The sequence below is a fragment of the Mus musculus genome, chromosome 5 (assembly GCF_000001635.26).
Source record: "Mus musculus strain C57BL/6J chromosome 5, GRCm38.p6 C57BL/6J".
Taxonomy (NCBI): Eukaryota; Metazoa; Chordata; class Mammalia; order Rodentia; family Muridae; genus Mus; species Mus musculus.
Window position 1 is genome coordinate 105903485 of NC_000071.6, and position 16260 is coordinate 105919744.

Sequence of the window (16260 nt, forward strand, 5' to 3'; positions counted from 1 at the left end):
TCTACAGAACTGGTTGGAGAGAAGATACTGCCTTGTTCTTTCATATTGTTTGTAATTTTCTGATGAGATTTGGCATGTGGAGTTGTTTTGTTAGCTCTCAACTCGGTCTGGTATAAACGGGTTGTGACAGGGGAGAAGAGGATGTTCAGGTGGGTTGGAACTAAAGGATGGGCATGGCTTGTGGAATGAAGTAAGGTGGACTGGGTTGGTGGACAGGATGTGGTCCAAGCCTGGAAAGAGGGCATTGGATCAGGCTTGGTGCGAAGGTTGGATGTAGCATGGGAGGAGTGGGTAGGTTGACAGATAGGTAGAGAGTATTCTGGCAGAAACCTAGACCAGGGCATTAGGTGTGGGGCCGGGGATATACCTGAAGGGCTTGGGGGAAGGGGTGGATGGGTACAGTCAGAAGACTCACTGAGCTAGACCTAGGAGAAGGAAATGGGAGATCTGCTGGGTGGTAGAGGTAGAGTTTTAACAGGGCCATCCGTTTGACATAAATAATAGCTATGTTATACTGTGGTGTAGAAATGAATTAAACAGTTTGTGTTAACTATATAGAAGTGTAAGCATGATTATTTGTTAAACTATTAACATTTGTATTTAATTATTCTGAGTACTTTTCCCATTAAAATTTGAAAATAGATTTGAATTTGAATAACTGTTAGTAGAATAAACTTTGCAGTTAAGAAAAAATAAAAAAAACTACATTTTCATCTTTTTCTTTCATAGCTTTAAGCCTAACAATTCAATTGAATTGTCATTTTATAGAATATGTATCTTTAAAAAAATCCCACAGTATTTTAGGCTTTAAAAACAATATTTATGATTAAATCAGAACCTAACATATATTAAAGAAATGCTTCTGATTACACCAGGACCCTACTGGTGAGTTGCACCTAAGTCTGGTGGACAGTTATTTCATTAACCAGAGCAGTTTTACTTTGTTAGGAAGATTTGAGGTTGATGGTAAATGACGACTTTTGGTTAGGTTTCTTAATATTTGAATGTTTTCACTATGATGAAGAACGAACTGTGTGTACTCCTTAAGGGAACATGGGGTAAGATGCAGCGGTATATGCTGAAAAAGTGCTAGAAGAGAAATATATAGTCAGTCTTATTAGCAATAATTTTTGGATCACTGGCAGTAAATTCCAGGAGGCAACATGATGGTGTTATTTGAACTGACCTAAGAATGGTAGAATTTCGAGAGGCAATCCAGGTAGATTGCTTGCCTTAAGGTAAAAGCAAACAAGTAGGCATTTTACTGATAATGCAGAAGTAGAAAACTGGATTGGAAGGAAGTAATAATTTAAAAATGTAACATAATTAAAATGTTTAATAAAGACATAGAATGTGCTATGTATTGCTAAGAGACTCTTGGGTATAGATAAAAAGAGGAGAGAATAGCAGTAGAAGGCATTTTGAGGCTGTTTGTTTTTTTAAGATTTATTTATTTTATGTATATGAGTGCATTGTTGCTGTCTTCAGAGACACCAGAAGGAGGGCAGCGGATCCCATTGTGAGCCTCCATGTGGTTGCTGAGAACTGAGCTTAGGACCCTCTAGAAGAGCAGTCAGTGCTCTTAACCGCTGAGCCACCTCTCCAGCTCTCACACCCTCACTCGCCCCTTTGCGTGCTAAGGAGTCAGTGATGCATTTAAGCAGTAACCTGTTGTAGGAAGTAGCACTAGTAACTAATTGAATAATGACCGAGGCAGGAGCCTTTTTAAGGGGTTCGTGTGTCACCTCTGTGAAGTCTGAGGCCAGAGAAATAACCTGCCCAAGATCACAAATAGATATGATATGAACTAAACAGTTAGTTCCTGAGCTTATTAACTCGGGAAATTAATATCAGTGCAAAAAAGATCCCAGTCAGGAGGCTGTTGTCATAATTTAAGGAAAAAGAAATAACAGCATACAGTGAAAGGAAAGTTGTGGAAAAATTCATTCTGGGTGGATTTTCGTCTTCTAAATAATGTATATTTGTGCATTCTAGGCATGTTAGTTCCCTGACATAACTGTTGGGGGACTTTACATCCCAGAGTTTTGTTGAATAGAGTAATTGCTGCTTTGTGTCTATCTGGCTTTAAAAGTGGGTTTAGATGGTTTAAAAACTTGCAGGTAGGCCAGAGTATGAAGTTTGTTTTGGAGGTTTTGGAAATCACTGTTTCTTTATATTTATTGTAGCTTTTGGATGGCCCAGGCTTGAGGTTATCACCTTTTTGGTCCTTATATTTTTTATACTAGAAGCTAAAATGCAAAGTACTTCACTGACCGTACTGTCTGAATAGGAACTTAAATACTATTTTTTTCCTTCCACCTTAATTTCAGAGCTCTAAAATAGAAAGAGAATAATTTCAGCTAATAAAACTATTTTTAGAAGCTCTAAATGAATAAGGTAATATTTTTAAAAAATTTCTTTTCTTTATAGAATGGCATTCACATGTTCATTTTGTAAATTTCGAACCTTTGAAGAAAAAGATATTGAACTGCATCTGGAAAGTTCTTCTCACCAGGAAACATTAGATCATATTCAGAAACAAACCAAATTTGATAAAGTAGTTATGGAGTTTTTACATGTAAGTAAATTTTTTGAAATGGGAAGCATTTTAATTTATTTGCATTTATTTGATCACTTTTTACAATTTGTCTCTCATTTGTTTATGTCTCTAAAAAACTGATAATTACTCTAAGGAAACTTGTTAAAATTAGTTGTGAATTTCATATTAGAATTTGGATTTTTAACTTGAGAACTTCTTATAGTTATTTCTGAAAAAGTTGTCAGGAAAAAGAATTCCTTTAGCTACATTGTTCATTGATTCAGCGTCATCTGTCATTTCTGCAGAATCCACTGTGTCCCTGGAAATATGCTTGGTACATTAATCCTTCATTTCAGATGAACTCATGTCCACAGAAGCTAAATGACCTGGTCCCTAGACAGCAGAGTCACACTTTCAGTGCCAGTCTTGGTATTTTTTGTGTGGTTGTCAATTTAAGAGATTATTTTGAAGACCATTAGCATTACTTTTAATGAGCCAACTATAATTGGAAATAAAACATGGTCCATGGTGCACAGATTGTTTTATTCAGGTGGAAATGCCAAGACTGTAGAAATACTGTGGGGACTTGAAATAGCAAACAATACTTTCGGTCAGAAATGCTAAAAGAGGAGGCTTGAGCGGGATTGCTAATTGCACAAAACTAATTCGGGCTGATAGAAATTTAAAATACAGTGTTCAGTCAGACCTCTAAATCTAGCAGAAAGTCCTTTGATTGAGTTCAGATTTGTTCCTGTAATTTTCCCATCCTGGGTTTCTGTCTGCTGGCTATGATTCACCCACTTACCTGAGAAGGTTACTATCCAGCTTCGGGTTCTTACTCCAGATGCCCAGAAGACACCGTGAAAAGTGAAGCAGTTTTCTAGGGTTTCGTGATAGTCTCTTCAAGTAAATTGTGGGTTTCTTGTTCTTACAGCAGTGATGGTGTTTCGCATAGGATGGGCATACAGTAGGTGCTCCTTGGAAAGAGTCTATATTCTTTCTTTTTATTTTCTAGGAATGTATGGTGAATAAATTTAAAAAAGCATCTATTCGTAAGCAACAGACACTTAATCACCCAGAAGCTTACAAAATAATTGAAAAAGATATTATGGAAGGTGAGTATTTAAGCAAGTTGTTTTTATAAATTTATGTTTATATTTTTTGTATCATAACCTGAAAACCTCAAGACGTATACAATTTACAGTCATACTTGCCATAGCATATCAGACGTAGACTTCTGAACTTCTTGTTTCCATGCTTACATGTTTATTATTGCTTATAGTTACTTCTTTCTCTTCAGTATAGTGTAGAGGTTCTCAACCTGTGGGTCTTCACTTTGGCAAACCTTCGTCTCCAAAAATATTTATATTAACAGTAGCAAAATTATAGTTATGAAATAGCATGAAATAATTTTATGGTTGGAAGTCACCACAACATGAGGAACTGTATTACAGAGTTACAGTATTAGGAAGGTGGAGAACCAGTTGGGTGCCACTTCATAACTGTAGTTTTGCTATTCTTATCGATTGTAAATATCTGACATGCAGGTATGTGATGTGCAACCCCCAAAGGAGTTGCACCCACAGGGGAGAACCACTGCTTTAGAGGGAAGATTTGCCTTTAATTTTTCTGCTGTTTTTCTTAACTTTCTTTAATTTTTTTTTTTAGAGTTAAACAATTTTTAAAAAAAACTATATGGGTGGGAGGAGTACTGTTCATGACTGCAGTGCCCAAGAAGGCTAGAAGAGGCTTTTGTACCCTAGACCTGGAGTCACCTCACCCCCGATGTGGGTTTTGAAAATCAAACTCAGGTCCCCTGTAAGAGCAGTTCTGATTCTTAATCTCTGAGTCTTCTCCCCAGTTCTGTTATTTCTCTCTGAAGTTTAGATCATTAACTCTTTTTTTCAGTCTTTTCTTCCTTTTTGATTCTATCACTGAAGCCCACATAAGCCTGTTCTTATTTTAAAAATAAAAATAAAAAAGAACAAAAGCATAATTCTATCATAACTTGACTTTTTATCTGTAAACAACCATTCTATAGGCCACAGCTCCCTCCACTGCTGAGCACTGTATATTTCTAACCCAGCAACCTTGCTTTTTCAACCCTCATCCACCTGACACCTCATCCTTTAGTGTAGTTACACTTAATAAGCAGCTCCTACTCTCATTAGCCTGCTGAGACTGCTCGGACAGGAAGTGGGCCCTTATTCGTTTTGAGATATGGTCTTATTACATAGCCTCTGGCCTTGAACTTGCAACAATTCTGCCTCCTGGGTGCTAGGATTATAGGTGTGAGTCCAACCCAAAACAATTGTTACTGTTTAAATCATCTCCAGTAGCATTCCCCCACTCGTGCCTGTGCCTCTGTCTTCCTCCCCTGTACTGCCCCAGCACACCCTCTCATCCCTTCCGTCTGCTTTCACCAGTCCTGGTTTTCATTATTCTCTTCCTTGATGTTTGTTTCAGGTGAACTCATTTGCATACAGAGTTTAAATTAACATGTTAATGGAATTATATCTGTAGGTCTAGCACAGATCTGTTTTCTGAAATCTTGTTTCATTCATTCCCTTGCCTGCTGCTGTCTTTTCTGTAGTCATATAAAATGACCGCTGGGGCTGGGGTGATGATCAAGGTTGAGAGCATATGCAGTGTTTGTTCCCAGCACCTGACTACTGCCTGTAGCTCCAGCTCCAGCCGTGTCTGACATTCTGGCCTCCTTGGATACCAGCACTACTCACACAAACACAGAGATTGCAAAAAATTAAAAGATAATAAAAATGAATCAAACTAAAACAGCCTATCTCCAAAACCTGTCATTTCCTTTGCCAGTCTTCAAATAAGGAAACAGAAACTCAAACTATTTTTCTTGAAAACATAGCTCTCCCATCCACCAAAGTAGAAGTAAGGAGTTATCCATGGTGCTTCCATGCATGGGTTTCCTGTAGTTGCATTTTTTACATGTTGAACAAATCTTTTTATTTACCCTGCCTTTAAATGTTGCATTTGAGGGCTGGAGTGACAACTCTGCGGTCGAGAAGACTTGTCTTGCCAAGGACCCAGGTTTAACTACCAGGACCAACATGGCCACTCGTAACATTCATAGCTCCCATTCTGGGGAATCCAGCACCCTCTAATGACCCCAGTAGCACCAAGCGCCTATGTGCTACATAGACATCTGTGTGAAATAAATCTAAAAACATACTGCATGTGTTGAAATTCTCATATGTTCTCTGAATTGTTCATAGTTTTTTTTTTTTTTTCGTCTGTCTCGTTTCAGTTATTCCTTTTCCTCCCTCCCTCCCTCCCTTTGTGAATTCTACTATGTGGTTACATAATTTCAGGAAATTACTTAATGGCCCTTCATCTTGTACAGTGCAAGGCTAACATTCCTTGGCATGGTACATAGAAAGCATGGCAGTGAGAGGGAGGCATGGTGTCAGGGACAGGAGGCTGAGGGCTCACATCTTGTGCCTCAACCCAAGCAGGAGACAGACTGAAAGCAGGGTGAGGCTCTAAGCACTCCAAACCCTCACTGATGCACTTCCTTTAAGAAGGCGAATCCTCCACAGACGCCACCACCTCGTGGGTACCAGTTGTTAAATCCCAGAACCTATGTGGTACATTGTCACCCAAGCCACTGCACTTTGTAATAAGAGCTAGGCAAGTGTTCTACCAGTGAGCTACATAGTCAACTCAAGATTCCTTTAGAATGGTCATTCTGAAGATCGAGAATGGATGTTTTTGTTCCTTATAGCACCTTTTTTTGCTTTTCCTGCCCACTCATGTACATACTAAAGGAACTCTTATTTTACTAAAATAACATCCATCTAACTGTGTTTTTTGAGGAGGAGGACTAAAAGCTCTAAGCATGAGTGACTCACACAATGAGAGAATGTGACGTGGGCCTGGAGAGGTGGCTCAGTAGTTAAATGTACATCAACTAACGTACAACCAGCCACCTTCAACTCCACTTCTAGGAGAATCTGACAAAACCCAACCCCCTACATATGTAGACATGAGGTGTGCAGAACTTGACCCATGTCTACACGCTCCGATCCTTTGTTGTAAGGAGTGAGAAGGTTGATGGAAACTAGTGAGAGAAGTAAGGATGCGTGGCCATTTCCTCCCTAAATAAACTTGTTTGTAGGTGTTACTGCAGATGATCACATGATGAAAGTGGAGACTGTTCACTGTAGTGCTTGTAGCGTGTACATCCCTGCTTTACACAGCTCAGTTCAGCTGCACCTAAAGTCTCCTGACCACAGCAAAGGGAAGCAGGTGAGTCTGGAGTCTTTATACAGTTCTTGCACTTTCTAACAGTTTTGTAATTTTCCTTTGTCCATTGTTTCATCAGACATTCTGTCCTATATCTTCAGTGTGAACAGCTAGTTATGTGTCAGCTTAGAGACAGAGTCATATCCTAGTTAAGATCATAGACTTGGAGCAAGGCTTTCTGGGATAGAACCCGAGTATTAAAGACGTTCCTCATCTAACTTTCCTTCCCTGTTGTATGAGACTGGAATCATCCTGTTGCGCTTGTTTAAGGATCAGTTACCTAACATGTAATACCTAATAAAGTGGTGCCTGTAATAGTGAGCATGCAGGAAATTAACACCTGAAAAGCAGGTTTTCTTTTTACTTTTGTTATAGTAAGTTGCTACAAAATCGTTCTGTGTGTGTTAGAACAAAAAGGAAAGGAAATTTTTTTATGACCGGCCTGTTTTTCTGTTTGGGAAAGCACATTTAAAACTAGAGTTAGCATTTACTCTCTCTTGTGGCTTCTGAACAGGATGCCTTCAGCAGCATACAGGCTGCTTGTTCATTAGGGCATGCTGTCTCTTCTTTATACTGGCTTTTCTAGTTGGCTTGACTTCAGAAAGACATGAGTACGTATATTGTGAAAAATGAGTTCCTTTGTAAAATGGATATGAAGATTTAAAAATTAATGACTAAATAGAGGAGACTTGAGTCTCTGTTTTGTAATGATGTGAATTTCACTTCATCCTCCTTTGCACAGGTTGAACTATGATGTCCGGTGTTAGACTCTTCATACTATTACCTTGTCTCCTCTGTGTAGTACTTGTGATAACTTAGAAGCCTTGAAGAAGACTGATTATGTTGGGTCCTTTGATAAAGTGTAGAGTAAAAGACTTCGACTGGGGAGTGCTGTATTGTATTGTATAGTTTAGTATTGTATTTGCTTATGAAAGTTAATGGTCTCAATCCACGAATCATTTAAATTACAAGTACAATGGCTATAGTTATTCATAGCTTAATTTGTTGTAAAAGTCATCTAAGTAAAGGAGTTTGAGTGTAAAATATCACTTTAAGTCTCTAAGCTTTCTATGCCATGGCTTTCCATAACCACACTGTGTTCTGTTTTCCACAGGCTTATAAGGAACAGATAAAGAGGGAAAGTGTGCTGACTGCCACAAGCATCTTAAACAATCCGATCGTGAAGGCACGGTATGAGCGCTTTGTTAAGGTGAGCTTTTTAGGATGCGTTGTATAATTATATGTAAGGACACTAAAACAGGCAGAGGCACACAGGGAGAAGGATTCCGTTCACAGTTGTTGGATTAGAGGATGGGGGCAGTCATTTCCTGTCTCCTCCCCTTCTGACTCTAAGTCAGTGTGTGAGAGGATCAGGATGTTAGTCTTAGTCACACGTGCTAAGTTTAAGTTTGTAAGTGCTTCCCGTGGTGGGTGGTGTGTGTATGTGCAGTCTGCACAGAAGCATGGTGTATGTCACCTCAGGGTCACCTCAGGCAGGAGCTTCGCTCCTTGCTTTTGAAACAGGGTCTGTGATTGGTCTGGGCCTTGCATGTTTAGTGAAGCTGCTGGGCACCCAACTGTCTCTGCCTCCCCAACCCTGGGATAACCAACCTGTGCCACCAGGCCTGAGGCTCACACTGTGCTCTCTGTGTTGATGTGGCAAGTGCCTTGTGACTGAGGTATTTCCTCAGCCCTTAGTTTTGTTGGTTGACTTATGTCTTTCATAGTTATTGCTTCAGATCATCCCCTCTTCACTTCTGCCAGAGTTCATTCTTGCTCCCACATGCGTGCTCTTTGCACGGGGAAGATGGAGAGTTTCTCCCTTAGATTTATGTGCATTTACCTTGGTCACTGTTTCCTCCTCCTCCATCCTCTGCTTCCTCATTCTCAAGTCCTTATTTGGATCCAATACCCTGCTCCTTATCAGTGTCCTCTCTAAATGTGCTCACCGTTTCCCTAAACGAGTGACCTGATTGTTCCTGGACTCTGGATCTCTCCTTTTTTACGGCCTTTTCTTACCATACTTTGGAAGATAGCTTCTTCTTCAACTCCTGTTATTTGCTGTAACTGAAGACTTCTCACCTGGAAGAATAGAATCAGGGTCTTTTTAAAGGTGTGAAATAGGCAACTATCCAGGCCTTAAGAAGACCCTCTGGATTAATTTCCCAAGCTTTTCAGATTAGTTTTCTGAAGTGTTTTCTTTCCTCCTTTTTTTTCCTTCCCTCCTTCTCTCCCTCCTCCCCCCTTTCCCTCTATCCCTTCTCTCTCTTTCTCTCCCTCCCCTTTCTCTCTCTCTCTCTCCCTTCTTTCCTCCCTCTCTTCCTCCCTTCTAAATTAGGGTTTCTCTGTGCAGCCCTGGCTGTCCCGGAACTTGCTCTGTAGACCAGGCTGCAGGCCGTCAAACTCACAGAGGTCCACCTGCCTCTGCCTCCTGAGTGCTGGAATTAAAGGCGTGCATCACCACTGCCAGCTCCTGAAGTGATTCTTAGGAGGCTTCTTTCTGGAAATTTTGATTCAGAAGTTCTGAGGTTGATTAGAAATTAGTACTTTAAGAAAGGGCTTCAGGACTTGACAGCTTTCACTTGTGTGGGGCCAAGCATGTGCTTTCTGTGAACGTAGAGGAAGTTGTAGAGACATGCTCTTGGACAGCCACTACTGCTCTAACTCCCACTTACATCATACTTTAAAAACTGTTGCTAAGATTATCAGTGATCCAATTGTCATATTGAGTGCTTTAAAAATGAACATCTTGGTGCCTGAGAGTTAGTGCATTTGATAAATGTCTTGCTGTGCAAGTGTAAGGACCTGTGTGTGACCCTCAGAACCCACCTAAGAGAAACTAGGACCATGGGGTGCATGATTGGTATGTCAGTGCTGGGGGTAGAGATAGGAGCATCCCGAGGCTCTCTGCAGAGCTAGCCTAGCTTAACTGGCCTCAAAAATCATGATGCACAGCTCTTGAGGAATGACATCAGGAGTTGCCTTCTGACTTCCACATACACTTGAACATATATGTACTCACATGCAAACACACAGAAATTAAGATACTTTTACTTAAAATGTGTAAAACTAATCCTCAGCCTTCCTTGTTCATCTTTAATAGTGATGGACCCGAATGATTTCTCAGTCCTCTTTTTACTTCTGTCTGTTCTGTGTTGGACACTGGTCACTTTTTCTTTAAACTCCCACCTTTGGCAATACTGTTTGCTCTGAGCATTCCTTCCCTCTCCTGCCCGTGTGCAGGCTGCTTCTGGGCTTTATCCCAGCCCTGACTTACCCCTGACGTCCGCCTGAGGCTGCCCCATGTGGGACTGACGTTGCGTCCATTGTCAGCTCAGTGCTGACATTCATGCAAATCCATTCATGTAAATATGTTATTCTGGCCACTCTTCTCTATGGGCTGAAGATTAATAGACTAAACATTTGTATATCTCACTTTGTAGTTGTGTGCAGCATGCCCCACACTTCCTTCTCCCCATGGTAATGTACATGCTCTGTTCTGATGTCCCACATTTTCAGAATCTTCTTATCAGTGATTCTTATTAGAATCCTCTTCATTGAGGTCTACCCCACTTTTCTTCCGTCTGGAGACTGAACACTGGGCCTTCTAAGCCCATTCTGAATAATTAACTGCTCTACCCAGGCATTTGTGATTACACTTCATCCTACAGGTTTCTGTCTGATCCATCTTTAAATGTAGCACCAGCCTTCAGAGATTCTTAATCCAGTGTGTCCATTGTAAATGACTTAATCCAGATAGATAATGACTAAGGTAAAATACCGGGCTGCTGACGTGGCTCAGCTAGATAAGGGCACTTGCCACTTACCCCAGTGACCAGAATCCAGTCCTGGGGTTCTGGAAGGAGAAAACAGACAGCTGGTGGTTATCTGACCTCCATGTGTAAGCATGTGCAGGTGCATGTGTGCACCCACAGGGATAGAAGTAATAAATAAATACAAAGGACCTTTGAGTGTCTGCCAACAATGTTTATGCAAGTGTGAAGTATAAGGCCTGGTGTCCAGTGGAGCTCTTATGGAGCCAGTGAGCACTTGCCTTATTAAGTAGATCATCTGCATCAGCTCTTCTGCTTGTATCAAAAACATATTTTTACTTGTATTTTATATAGGATTTTATAAATTCAGCTAAAATCTTTGCTTTTTTAAAAAAAAGTGCTCTAATTTAAAAAATACAAAATAACTAATAAATTAGATACTCAATTGGAATGAAATAGATACTTAAAATATTTAATAGATTTGTCATAAGTAAAATGAACTTCAAATGCTGCTTTTTTTTCTTCCCTAAGATACAGCAAGTGTCAGTCATAGAAAAACAAATGTGTTGAGTGTAAAAGCCATTTGTCTTGTTTAGGGAGAGAATCCTTTTGAAATTCAAGATCACCCTCAGGATCAGCAGATAGAAGGAGATGAAGAGGACGAAGAGAAGATTGGTGAACCCATCGAGGAAGAGGAAGAGGAGGAGGAGGAAGAGGAGGAGGAAGGGGAGGAAGCTGGATCTGTGGAGGAAGAAGGGGATGTGGAGGGAGAGGAGGGCACAGCAGAAGCCGCAGCAGCAGGGGAAGCTGACGCAGTGGGAGAGGCAGAGGGAGCAGGGGAGGCAGAGGAGGCGGAGGAGGAGGAGGAAGAGGAGGGAACCCAGGAGTTTGCTGCCCAGGCCTGTGCTACTGAGCAGTGCGAGCACAGGCAGATGTAGGCGCCACACTTCACAGGGGCCTTACTGGCTGCTACCGTAGAGAATGGAAGATGCTGAGTAGCTTATGATATGAGTTGACACCATGTTGCATGCATTCCACATATTAAAGCTTGTTTTATATCATTTCTAAATGTTTGGCACTTGTTTAATAAAATGAAGTTAAGATGATTTCAGTTTAGTTTTTATAGATACCAAATTTAGATATGATAAATTGTTTGTATGGTTTTTAAGCTTAGTTTTTATTACCTTATTGGTGTTCAGGATTCTAGGTGTGTGTTGCTCCTCTGCCCGTTGTAATCATTTGAACTTAAAATGCTGCTCTTGGGAGTGAACCTTTAAGTGTGCATTCAGTTTTTGAGTACTTACTCTAGATTGATTGGACAAGTATTCTGTCCTGATTTTAGTATTTCTTTTTTTACATTGAATAGCAGTTAGCATTAAGATGGCTTAAAGGATTTTGTGTACAGTTCCCTTTGTAGCAATAAAATGTTTTCTTTCTTTTTTTTAAAAAAGAACTTTTTCCTTTGATTGCAATTTAAACATTTCATCAATTAAATGAGTATTTAAAAATCAATATCTGCCTTAATGTATAAGTTTAGCTCACAAGTATTTCAAGTGATTGAGAAGACTTGAATTAAAACATTTTTCCTCAGTCATATTTTTAAAAAGTGTGACTACTGTATATTTTCTAACACATTTCAGAGGTCAGTCTGTAACTGATCTTGTTTATACTAGCTTTAGTTTGTTCTTTTCTCTGTGCCTATGTCAAACCTTGGAATCTTCCTGAAAATACAATTTAATACAAATAATTTGTGTTCTTTTGTCATGTCTGTTTTGCCTGAAGAACGAAGAATCAAGCCTTCTGTTTTTTAAAAAAATAATTGTTTCTCTTTCACTCTTTCAAAGATTTTCCTTTAAAAAACAAAACAAAACTGCCTACATATTAACCAAGAGGACAATAGACTGGCCTATTTTAAGTCATTATAAGATAGTCTGTGCAACTGAGAAGCAGTGCTGTGTAAACCGCCAGCCTCTTAGTGGTCACCAGGAGTTGTACTCCTTAAGTCATCAGGGTGCCAACGTTTTCTGTTTAGTGAAACAGACCTCAGAACTTTGAGGCATTGGATGGACAGCTTACGTAATAAAGCACTAAGGCAGTGCATGGGCATTTGCAGAGGTGTGTGTGTGTGTGTGTGTGTGTGTGTGTGTGTGTGTGAGTATTATGTGTGTGTGCACACGTACGGGCACTGTATGTTGTGGGTACATATGTCTGAGGAGGATGCCAGGTGTCCTGCTCTATTGTGCTTTACCTCATTCCCTTGAGAGGGTCTCTTACTGAAGCTGGGGCTAGGCTGGTAGCCTGCAAGCCCCAGAGATCTGTCCCCATGCTCTGTAAAGGTAACTTTATTTGTCTGAAGTAAATGTGGTTTTGAAGGCCTACTGCTGAATCAGCTCAACCTTTCTAGGTCTTTCTGAACTCTGGCTGGCTGGTTAAAGTAAACTGTTCTGGCTCAAACTCCTCTCCAAGGTCACTGATTCAAACTCGCTTCTCTCAGCTTCTGACTGAATTGCTCGGCTTGGCCTCACATTAACTCTGGCAATCAGTTTTAATCTTCTGGCTCCTTCTCCTTCTCTGGCTCCTTCTGTCTTCACCACCTGTCTCTGTAAAACTCCAGGTAAAAACTGCCTCTGAACTCCCTGAACTGAGTTGCCACCAACTCGGCTCCCCGCATTGCCTTTCAGCTCCCCTGTACTGAACTCAGTGACTCTCTAACTGTGCTGTTCTTACAAGAGTTGGGCATATCCTATCTCTGACTCATTCTGTCAAATCTTTCTCTGATTCATAACTTTGCCCCTCAATTAGATATCGCCTTCAGACATCCCGTCTTCTACCAATTAATCTCATCATATTTGGGATTAAAGGTGTGTACTAAGGGCTTGTCTGTGTTCCAGTCAGAGGGATTAAAGGTATATAAGGCTGAGCCATACCACAAGTAGAAACAGGTTTTTCCAGTAAACACAATCTTGGGGTTCACAGTGTGATCAGATACCTGCAGCAGGTTTTCTCCTGCTATCATGTGGGTCTTGGGAATCTAACTCAGGTTGTTGAGTTTGGAAGCAGCTGCTTTTTACTAACCGAGCCATCTTGCTGCCCCTAAGTTGAAAGTTTTTAAATAGAACATCTCTGGACATCTGAGATTTGAAGGAAGAGTCATGTATACAAACGTCCATCCCATACAGCCATACATACCACCTCTGCAACAATTTTTAAGATATTTTAGAATGCGATAGAAAAGAGCATCAATGTAGTAATGTGTATATAGATGAGCTTGTTTGCAAGATGGTAATGAAGGTATATTTTTAGACATTCAAATGAATTTTCCATTTGATAACTTGTAGGTTTGCAGTACAGTTTACATGCAAGTTAATTTTTGCAATTCTTACTGTTTTTGACTTCCTTACCATAACAAGGGCAGTTGAGCATTTGTTTTGCAAGTTGTCCTCATCACCAGCACTTGTCTAAGCAGCTGTGCAGGGGTTGCCCCTTTCCTCCTTCAGTGCCTTAGAGTCTGAGCTGGTCACGTCATCGTTGGTACCATGCCAAATCCCGAATAGTTACCTTCTAATTAAGGTAGTTACTTGTCATCTGTATATGCTGTCAGTTGACTTCCCTAAGTACACCAGTACCTGACTCCTTGTTTTATTAAGTTTAAATTAAAAATGTTCTTAATTGTAAACATCTCATAACATCCTTGTTTTCTTGTGAAACTAAATATATCTGTGACTCTAGTCTGAGTGTTTCTTCTGTAATTGAATTAGAACTGTAGAAAATTGCTTGAATCTGTATGCCATGTTGATCTGGAACTCTCCTGACAGACTCATCTGATAGCTAAGCTGTGTGCAGTTTCCTTCTTCGTCCCATACTGTTTTTACATCTATCATCATCACAGAGGTCTCTCAGCACCAGCAACACTGCTCCCAAAGTATTTGACTATTTAGTAGTTACATTGTACATAGTTGGGGTCCTATTGGAACGCAAACAAAACATGCAAAGCTAGGGGCAGTGGCAAATGCAGTTGGCCCTACCAACCCTGAGGGGTTCTTGGAAGCATCCATATTCACCTCTTCCCCCTTTCCCTTCCTTTATTTTTCAATTCTATAGTTTTTATCTTTAATGGCAAATTAGGATTTTTTTCCATTGAATTCAACATAACCTTTTTAGCTCAGCCTTAACAGTGCACTGTTAAGGCACTGTTAAGTGGGAAATAGACTCAGGATGGTTTTGGTAGATGCCAGGAAATCCCTCCTTAAATAAAACATGTTTTAAGTTACTGTTGGGCTAAGAGCAGGCAGAAACAAATGGGGGTTGGGGGGGGAGGAGATTTTTATTGTATGTGTATGGGTGTTTTGTCTGTATACCGTGTGCATGCAGTACCACTGGAGGCCAGCAGAGGGCATCGGATTCCCTGGAACTTGAGTTACAAATGGTTGTGTCTTCAGGGGGTTGCTGGGACTTGAACCCAGGACCTCTCTTCAGCCCATGGAAGCCGTTTTACTAGGGCAAACGAGTTCTACCAGAAACCTTCAGCAAACATTCAGGCTCAAGTGACAGTCCAGACAGTGCTGCTGAGACTCAACTAACCCTGAGAAATGCCAGGAAAACACCGTAGACGGTTCAGGCAGGGTGATAATGGAGGCAACTTCCCGAAGTATCAATTGAAGAGTTATTACTGATAGGTAATTTTGAGTAGTTCCCCCATGGAAACCTGTAACTTTCTACTAGTGTTGCCAGTGGGAAATTTAAAAGAACCCACAACAGAAATATGAACTATATAAAATGAGCTGAAAGTAAGGAATAGCCACATAAAAGAAACTACATTTTTTAATGAGGAATATGAAATACTTGAGTAAACAAAACAACCTATATTTCTGTCTATTAAAAATTGATGATCTATATGTCAGTTTGTTTCAAGTGGATTATTCAATGTACATTTTAATTGTTTTAATATTGACTATGGGTTAAAAGTTGAAAATAACAGCTTATGGAAAGTTGAAATGTCTCAGGGATTAAGAGCACTTGCTGCTTTTGAAGAGGACCTGCAGTCTGTTGCCAGCACCCACAGTGTGGCTCACAGCTGCTTGGAACTCCTGTTTCAAGGGATCCATGCATCACCCGGCCTCTGCGGGACCCAGCACACAAGCCGCAGACACACGTGCAGGCAAATTCACACACAGAACTCAGCCTTGAAGGAAGTCCTGAGTAGGTGATGTGTGGCAGATGGGCACATCAATGTGTCAAGAGACTGGGCCTGCTCTTGGATTGTTGTGCATCGTAAAAACCTGACTCGTGTCATCCGGTAAAGAGAGAACAAGGGAGTAAAGCTACTCACCTCTGCCTTAGCGGCAGTCCTCGGGAACTGTTCTCTGTCCTGTTTAAAGCAGCCATATGAACTTCCTGGTAGCTACCAGGAGGAGTAAGGCTTCAGATGGAAGGTCAGGGGTTCTGTCAGTCTGGGGAGATGAATGAACACCACATAGACATCATATGGTTTCACCCAAGTCTAGTGAACCAGTGAGTTTTGGGGGGTGACTCACCAGAGCATAACAAAGGCAGCTGCATCACTAGAAAGCCTACCCCAGCGTGGGTGACCATCCCAGGAGCTTCCTGCACAGCCTGCTGGCAGTGTGGTCCAGCAGGAGTCTCCTCCCCAGCAACTGTTTATTGTTGAGAGCC

General features: G+C 40.7%; 1 protein-coding gene across 5 annotated transcripts in view; it reads left to right on the plus strand.

The window, feature by feature from the left end:
• The window catches only part of Zfp326 (zinc finger protein 326), a 39263-nt gene extending 26929 nt beyond the window's left edge, over positions 1-12334 (plus strand). For 3 of the 5 annotated variants that reach the window (XM_006535131.3, XM_030254703.1, XM_006535128.4), the window contains 5 exons: positions 2431-2578; positions 3555-3654; positions 6687-6817; positions 7929-8024; positions 11184-12177. In XM_006535131.3, the coding sequence (XP_006535194.1) occupies positions 2431-2578; positions 3555-3654; positions 6687-6817; positions 7929-8024; positions 11184-11525 (817 nt within the window). In that variant the 3' untranslated portion in view covers positions 11526-12177. Of the gene's footprint in view, positions 1-2430; positions 2579-3554; positions 3655-6686; positions 6818-7928; positions 8025-11183 lie in introns of all 5 variants that reach the window. The other 2 variants (NR_030777.1, NM_018759.2) reach the window with 1 other exon arrangement.
• The last annotated feature ends 3926 nt before the right edge of the window (positions 12335-16260 follow it).